General features: G+C 34.6%; 1 protein-coding gene across 1 annotated transcript in view; it reads right to left on the minus strand.

Moving 5' to 3' along the window:
- LOC107663745 (laminin subunit alpha-1-like) overlaps nt 1-6132 on the minus strand; it is a gene marked incomplete at its 3' end in the record, with an annotated part of 23200 nt that extends 17068 nt beyond the window's left edge. Inside the window, exons 1-3 of the mRNA XM_016454058.1 lie at nt 5941-6132; nt 1447-1617; nt 278-390 (exon numbers count right to left, since the gene is read on the minus strand). Of these exons, the coding sequence (XP_016309544.1) occupies nt 278-390; nt 1447-1617; nt 5941-6010 (354 nt within the window). The remainder of the gene's footprint in view (nt 1-277; nt 391-1446; nt 1618-5940) is intronic.
- Nucleotides 6133-9528: the final 3396 nt, after the last annotated feature.

Here is a 9528-nt window from a genome sequence, read left to right on the forward strand (position 1 = left end):
TTTAAAAATTACATTTTAGTATATACTAGTAATGTATTTCTGTCATAAGTTCTTCAAGTTAAACTTTTATTTCCGTGGTTTGTAGTGAAGATCTTTCGAGTTTCAGTGCGTGTTTGATGGTAGTTTTTCTCAAACGCAAATGACTAAAAAGACTCTCAGAGCAGCTCTGGAGATGACGTTTGCGTGTTCATGTGCTCATATATTGAGACGAATGTCACGTGTGTTTGATAGCAGCTCTGAACATGAAACAGACACACAAACATCACACGAGTCCTACCTGTCGTAAGTCCAGAGTGATGGTGACCCAGTGGAACTGAGGGCCGTTTTTGATGCTCGGGCTCTGCCACCACTGGTTGGTGCCGTCGATGGCGCTAGTAATGGGATGTTGCTCTGTTCAAAATAATAAAGTGAAATAAAAACAACTGCAAATGTTCAAGAATAAATACTGATGCATCATAAATCAGGTAGGAATTAACTTGTCTCAGCATGTCATGTCTGCACAGATGTCTGATACTAAAGATAAATCAGAAACACTTTACTGTAACGTTGCATTGGTTAACTACATTAGCTAACATGACCTAACAATGGAAAAAAACATTTCTTAATCCTAGTTAATTTCTGCATTTACTAATGCATTACTAAAATCAAAAGTTGTATCTGTTAATATTATTTAACGGATCTGAGCTAACAGTCTATTGAAATGCATTTAGAATCATCAAAATTCAAGGCATTCTAAATTGTCTATCATATTTATATTAGTGCTGTCAAACGATTAATCGCGATTAATCGCATCCAAAATAAAAGTTTTTGTTTGCATAATACGCATGTGTGCGGTGTATATTTATTATGTATATATAAATACACACACATGCATGTATACATTTCAGAAAAATATGTTATGTTAATATATTAAATATATGTATCTATAATATAAATTCTATGAATATAAATATAGACATGGAAATACATGTAAATATTTTCAAAATATATATATATATATAAAAACATATACGTCACACATCAGACCAGCGCGCGAATGAAACATTTAACCGGCAAGGCTTTAAAACAGATGCAAATGATGCACTGTAGCACGATACAACGATATTTCTTCAAAAGCAGATCGTGGAGACACTTTTATCGTCCACGATCAAAAATCGTCATATCGCACACCCCTATCTGTACCCAAATTTAAGACCTCTTGAAATCATAATTAAGACTTTCTTGTACAATTTAAGACTATTTATGACCTTAAATTTGATACAAGTAAATTTAAGACATTTTAAGGACCCGCGGGAACCTTGTGTTTTCCTCAAAAACCTTAATTTCTTTTCGACTGAATAAAGACAGACATGAACATCTGGGATGATATGGGGGTGAGTAAATTATCAGGAAATGTTTATTCTGGACGTGAACTAATCCTAAGAGTGTCAGGGCGAATCTCGTTACCTTTGGGATTCTGGCTGTTTGCATCACAGATCCGACACTGAGGGTTACGGATTCGTCTTCCAGGAACGTGCTCCACCAGTTTACAGAACATCTCGGGAAGCGGGTCGCCACAGGTGGCGTTCGTGGTGATTTCAGCATTGCTGGCCAGGTTCAGGATAGCGGGAAACAGACCTGGAATGCCAAACGAAGAAGTGTTCTCTTTCTTTCTTTGAAGAGCGACATCCATCCAGCCATCCGCCCATGTGTCCGTGTGCCGCCATTCATGACACAAATAACTACATCTTGGACAATTGACCAAAGCTGGCCTTTGGTGTGAGGAGATAAGCATCATTACTGACAGCAAAGAGCTCAATGAGAGGGAACTGTGAAGATGAAGAGGATCTTCTTCCCTCCAGCAGGTCATGAGGTCAAAGTGAGCTTTAGAGCAAAATCAGTGCTGGGAGTTTTGTTCAACTACAAACACATCATGCATTTGATCATTTAGTAAAGTAACGCTGCAGGAAGATGAACATACTCAACTTTAATGCTAATTATTTTACTACTTTAATATGTATATTAGTTATTATAGGATACTTCGTTTTCAGGGTTGTTATAGTTAACTAAATCTAAAACTACAACCATAAAAAAACATTTTTGTTACTTGGACAAAAAGTTAACTGATATAAATAAAGTATTAAAAAACTTAAACTTATTTTATTTTAGCTAGTTAGTTACCAAAGTAACATTTCTCATTTTCATTTAAAGTTGAGGTACTAAAATAACTAAAGCTAAAATTGAGATAAAAATGAATAAAAACTATAAAGACGTTTAAAAAAAATTTAAAAAAAGCACAACCACTTTCACTAAAATTAAAACAAAAATACAAAATAAAAACAAATCTAAAGTATTAAACTATAAAAGTATTTCTCAAACTTTAATAGTATCTCATTTAGTTTAAGTTGATCTACTAAAAATAAAAACAATAGACATAAAAAATAAAAAAAAAACTAATAATGTGACAAACACAACAAAAAAATTACAAACTTTAACTAAAATAAAAAAAAATTGAAAAAAAAAATAATAATAATATTACAAAAACACTATAATAGCATCTCTCAAACTTTAATAGTATCTAATTTAGTTTAAGTTAACGTACTAAAATAAAACAAATTAATAAAAACCATATATACATTAAAAAAAACACCACATAATGACTAAAACAAACTAAAATGAAAATACAAAATAGAAAACTAAAAACTAATACAAATTTTTTTTTTAAACTAATAATAATACAACAGTATCTCATTTGGTTTAAGTTGATGTACTAAAATTAAAACTGAAGCAAAATTAATAAAAACTATATAGAAACATTTCTAAAACAATTACTAATAAAAATGACCTAAAAATACTAAAACTTAAATAATATGAAAACGAGAGCTTATACAAAAATAAATTCAAAATATGTTTTATTAAAGTTACAATAGTGTCTGACGGACTTCACAAACACCACTAATAATTAATATCAGTTAAAACAGCTTGAGTAACACAGACGTGTTTCAGACTCGTGGGAGTTTGAGGACTGAATGGACTCCAGCGGAGAAACTTCAAACGCTCCGCAGATAAAGAGACTCTGATGATGACTGAAGTCATTATGCGACTGCAGCGGCACATCTGGCTGCGTTTGCATGTCACAGACGCACCTCTAATCGCTGAGAAAAACACTTTCAAACAAACACATCTGTCGGCAAGAACTTCTCAACATCTTCATACAGCTAAATGCATTTATCCCATTAAGAAAATATGTCTAAATTGAGTTTTCAAGGAAATAAGTTAGATGTTTATAACACTACTATGAGTAGATTGACTTCTGATGCACTTTTATGGTTAAACGATGCTATAACTAAATCAACTAATATACTCACCCTCATTGAAATAAATAATATATAATATATAATATGGTTTCCTGGAAGATTATTGGAGTGTTTTATAGGAAATGCAATTTCAATCTTTTGACTTCAAAACTGCACGTTTAATTCAATGCATTATTTGCAGTTTCTCTGTAATTATTTGCAAAATTCACAAGCAATTTCTGAGTGAAATTTGTTTTTACAAAATCCTACACCAACGTTTTTCCAAGCAGACCGCATTAACTTTAACGCTCCACACAGAGGTCAGATTTACCCGTAAGCTTCAGAGGGACATGTTTTAGCTGAAGACGACGACAAGATAATTGCTCTGCTTCTTTACCAGCGTCTGAGAGCCTCATTCGGTGTGAAAGCGGGGGTCAGAGTTCACCGTGCGTTTACACAACAGCAGCTCATCACGAGTGACGTCTCAGACCCAAATGACTCTTTCTGGGTGGCTTTCAGTCGGGTTTAGAAAACAAGCACAGACATAAGGGAACAGTTCGGTTTTTCATTAGATCTAAGAATATGTTTGAACGTGAAAGAGCTCTGGAAGAGTTCAGGTTAAATCAAAGAAGACGTGCGAGACATCTGTGAAGATTAACCATCATCACAGAACAAGGATGGGAGGTAAAACATCTCCAAAAAATGAATTCCAGATACGTCTAGCATGTGAAGTTCTGCATGCATTGCTGATGAGATCAGCTCAAAGCGTCTGGATGAAGAAGCTCCAGGACAGACGAGAGGATCGGCTGAATTTGCATGTGAACAGACTCTGTAATCAGATGTAAGCGGAGCTGATAAGATCCTCACAATGTGATTCAGTCCATTCAGAGATAAACGGCTGATTGGAGAGAAAACACTCACAGACGGACGGATGCAGATAAAGACATCTGGAGCTACAGATGCTGCTTTAAAACTAAATATACTGTATTAAAGTACATTTACACTGTAAAAATGTTTTTTTGAAGATTATTGGCGCATGTTTTACAAGAACATACTCTTAGTCTTTCTACTTTGAAATATCATGTTTAATTAAGTGTGTTACTTGCCATTTCTTTGTAATTATTTGTGAAATTTAGGCTACTAGAGGCTGTTTCCTCACCATTTTTTCAATGAATTACAATATATTTTATATTATATTTATTATATATACACATTTTTAACTTATTTTTCAAATGTATTCATCCATAAATACAGTAAATAAATAAATATACAATTACAATTACATATATTTTATAATTGAATAACATTTATACGACTAATATATATATATAGTCGTATAAATGTTATTAAATTATAAAATATATGTATTAAAAACAAAATTTATATATATATATATATACACTGTATTTATGGATAAATACATTTAAAAAAATAAGTAAAAAATGTATATATAATAAATATATACACTGAAAAGTGAGGAGTTTGCATCTATGATAGATAGATAGATAGATATATATATATATATATATATAGTGTAATTCCCTGTAGTGTGAAATTATTGCCTTTCATCACCTTATCTGCTCTGGAACTGAGAGTCCATCAAAGTTTAAAGAACACAAACAGCCACGTTATTCATGAGAAACGTCAAACTGAGAGGCATTTATGGCCAGTTCACTAACCCGCTAGGACTAAATATCCAGGATTATCCGTTAATGGAGCGGTACAGAGCTCTCATGTGACCCGCGCTCATTCGCATACATTCAGCTGGAATAAACACACACAAGGCTCAGATGAAAGTTCAGCCGATAACATTTCAACTTCCTGTTCTCTTCACAGGACTGAGGTGTAAGCAAACACTCGCTGCTTTTATGGGTCACAGCTAAAACTACATTAGCGGCTTCCTGACCTCACGTGTTAAGTGTGTTCGACAAACCTGCGGGTTGAGAAATCTCGTTAATGTGGCAAATCTATGCAAATACTATTGGCATCCCGGCCGAACCCCCGGTCACGTGATATTTGCTTTATGTTAATTTAATTAGAGCATATGAAGCGTCTGCAAGTACAAATCGCTAAAATAATCATTTCTTTTTGTGTGCGAAAGTAACCATCTAACACTTACCAGGAGAAAATTTATTTTTGGGTGAACTGTCCCTTTAAGGCAAGCTAATCCCAGGTAAATGTTAAATTCATTACTAATTTATTACTTTCACATGCCTATAAAATAAGCAAAATATAGATTTGGATGGCCTTACAATCACATTCCAACTTTTACAATCACTAACAAAAGTGAATTACATGTTTTGCACATGGTAATACCTCATTTTGGGGCATGTTTTCAGAAAATGTAATATATCAGTACCATAGATTTACCATGGTAACTACAAAGTACTTTCTGTACGGAATTTAATAAACGTTATAAAGACTCTCCTGCAGTATATCTGAACAAATACAACATTTAAAGTAATTATACTGAGTAAATGCGTAAAACTAGCAGAGTAACGAATTTCATTTGTATTCTATGCTGATGTTCTAATCTAAAATCTTACATTTTAAATATTTTCTTCTACTTTTTTCACCATTTGCAGTTTTATCTCTTAGTTTGAACAACAAAAACACTGTAGTTTAATATCTGAGGACATATTTGTGTTTCTATATTTGATCTCACCTCTCTGCTGAGCCTCCACACAAACCAGTGAGGAGAAAATCACTGCAAACGACCACAGCATCTTCCTCATCAGTCACTCTAAAATAACTCAACTAATAATCTACGTAATGAAGCTGAAATCGTGCTGAAATCATCAGTTTTGTGCAGATGTCCATCGGTTCTGCTCCTTCTTTCTTTCTTTCTTTCTCTCATTCAAACTCCAGTCGCTTTCATTGAGTGCCGCTGCACTGAACCCCGCTGGAATGTTCCATTAGTTCAGAGGGGGAGGGGGGGAGTCCCGCTGGAATGTACCATTAGTTCAGAGGGGGAGGGGGGGAGTCCCGCTGGAATGTTCCATTAGTTCAGCGGGGGAGGGGGGGAGTCCCGCTGGAATGTACCATTTTCTCATGAGACGGACATTTTGGTTTAATTTGCGTTATAGTTACAGTTTTACAGCACACTTTTGGCTTTTTTGTGACGTTTATTATCATAGATAATTCGTGGTGTTTGTTATACAAGCGTCGCTGTCATTATCGCTCATTATTTTCCACACACCTATCTTGAGATCGTAGAGTAAACAATTTACCTCAAGAACCTTTAAACCGCTTAACAAAGCGGTGGCGGGAAATCCAGTCAGGCCTCAACTCTAGCATCTCCATAGCAACGCGCGCTAAAAATCACTCGGTGATTACTGTGATTATTATGAAAAATATCTAGCTAAACGACTCCCAGCACTTAACACTATATAAATTAGGTGTTCATTTTTATTTTACATAAGTTGTTGTTAATATGCATCCACTTTGCTATCAAATACGTCCTTTGTTATTTTATTTAGTTTTTTTAATAAACCACTATAATTAAATTTTTTCAAGCCGTACATTTGCGACAACAAACTGCGAGAAAAGCTGCTGTGAAAAATGCATAGGGGTCAGTGTGATGGCGATCAGATTCGTGAAGGGGTCGAATTATATGATCAATTCGTTTTTTGAATCTGTCTACCCGGTTTTAGCGAAAATATCTGATCATTCATTAAAGGGATAGTTCACCCAAAAATGAAAATTAGCCCATGATTTACTCACCCTCAAGGCATCCTAGGTGTATATGACTTTCTTCCTTCAGACGAATCCAATTGGAGTTATATTAAAAAATGTCCTGGCTCTTCCAAGCTTTATAATGGCAGTGAATGGGTGTTTTTGTTCAACAGTTCAAAAGAAGTCCAATAAAGTGCATCCATCCATAATAAAAAGTGTTTCACACGGCTCCAGGAGTGAATAAAGGCCTCCTGTAGTGAATCATGCGGTTGGATCATTCTTTTCTTTTTACTGTTATCACCTGCATATTGTCAAAGTGTCTAATTCTAACGTTTGGTAATACTTCTATTCAAAATCGAGATTCCTCGATTTATAAAAAATACAATCGTGGCAAAACATTAAATTCCAATTAATCACTAAAATCGCCCAGCCCTAGCTTCCCGCATACGACAGTCAGTGGAAGTCAGAGAAAACTGTTCATAACATTTTAAATATGGATATTTTTCTTACAAAAAACGCATTGATTCACTTCAGTAGGATTTTATTCATACCCCCGGTTGCTGTGTAAGGCACGTTTTATTGGATGCACTTTATTGGAAGGATGCGCTTTATTTGACTTCCTTTGAACTGTTGAACAGAAACACCCACCCACTGCCATTATAAAGCTTGGAAGAAGAAAGTCATATACATCTAGGATGCCTTGAGGGTGAGTTAACCATGGGATAATTTTCATTTTTGGGTGAACTAACCCTTTAATTTAACAAATTATCTGAATCTATGACAGTCTGATCTCCACTGGGAAATGTAAAGAGAAGTTGTTCCACTAATTTTCAGTCTGTGTTTATTAAATAATTCATATTGTCTCAATAATTATGAACAGTGTGAAAAGCTGAAGATTTGTTAATGCAACAACTTCTCCGCTTCACCGAACAGAACACAGAACAGTTTGTTTTTGTGATAGCAAACAGTAGAAGTCAAATAATAATATTTTCACATTTTCTGAAAGAAAATAGGAGTGGCTGCCAGGGCATTGTTATGCATTAGCTTTGCTGTGCTGTTGCTCAACAATTCCTGTTTTCTGTGGTTTTTAGCATTTTTTTTTTTTTAGATATGTTAGATTTAATATAAGTTTGTTTAATAGTTGTTCTTATTTTTTTTCTCATGAGCTACTTGAGTAATTTTCCATAAAGAAATCTTTACTTTTACTCAAGCATGATGATTGAATACTTAATAACAATAATGAGTTAATTACACTTTTTAGTGCAAAATACAATAATATTATCACTATTATTATTGATTTCTGTCTTTGAATGTTCAACTTCACTTTGCAATCACTTATTTCCTGCATGAAATTCAAATATAGTTTCTATATTTTCACCTCATATCTGTCATATCTTGTAGTTTAACTCTACTAATGTCATTTGAGAAAGTCAAATATGATACATTGTCTCAAAAATGCATGACTGATGATTATCTGAGCTGCAGATCTTTACATTTGTGTTTTTTGTGTGGGTTTTGCTGCCATCTTCTGGAAAGCATCTGGATGTGCAGGCTGGCCTGTTGAAATCTGACCTCACATGAACTCTTGAAGCTCAAGCTGGACCTCATCAAGGTCTGTGGTGTTTTTGCTGTCTTTGAAGGTTACATCATGATGTCCGTCATACCTGAAAACAGTGTCTTGACAGTGGGGGGGTGGGGGGCTTGAACAAAGGCCTTCTGTAGCGAATCGATGCGTTTTTGTAAGAAAAATATCCATATTCAAAACATAATAATCACTTTAATGTAGCTTGCGCTCACTGTTGTACACGGAAGCAGCTCTGGGGGAATGACGTATAAAGTCAGCTTTGCGCATGCGCCGCTCAGAAGTGACGAACGCAGAAGCGCAGCGGAGAGATCAAAACAAAACAACGGTCACTAATTAGAAGTACAAAACGAGGATTTGTAAAGAAGAATGTCGGAGAGACATAAGCCAAGAGGAGACTGGTTTTCCTTTGCTAAAGTAAGGAAACTTTGCTTCCTTTACTCCTCTTAACAAACGTTAATGCGCAGTGCGCAGTGCTGACCTCATACGTCATCCTCCCGGAGCTGCTTCTGTTTACAACTGCTGGCGCAAGCTACAGTAAAGTGATTATTATGTTTTGAATATGGATATTTTTCTTACAAAAACGCATCGATTCGCTACAGGAGGCCTAAAGATCATGTTCCATGAAGATATTTTGCAAATTTACTACTGTAAATACATCAAAATTTAATTTTTGATTAGTAATATGCATTGCTAAGAACTTCATTTAAACAACTTTAAAGATGATTTTCTCAATATTTCGATTTTTTTGCACCCTCAGATTCCAGATTTTCAAATAGTTGTATCTCGGCCAAATATTATCCTATCCTAACAAACCATACATCAATGGAAAGATTATTTATTCAGCTTTCAGATGATGTATAAATCTCAATTTCGGAAAAATTTACACTTAAGACTGTTTTTGTGCTCCAGGGTCACATATTTGTGAAGGACATGTGCTGAATTCCAAATTAAACCATATAAAAATTACCCTGTTCAAAAGTTTACACCCCCTTG

The sequence above is a fragment of the Sinocyclocheilus anshuiensis genome, unplaced genomic scaffold (assembly GCF_001515605.1).
Source record: "Sinocyclocheilus anshuiensis isolate Anshui unplaced genomic scaffold, SAMN03320099.WGS_v1.1 scaffold2305, whole genome shotgun sequence".
Taxonomy (NCBI): domain Eukaryota; kingdom Metazoa; phylum Chordata; class Actinopteri; order Cypriniformes; family Cyprinidae; genus Sinocyclocheilus; species Sinocyclocheilus anshuiensis.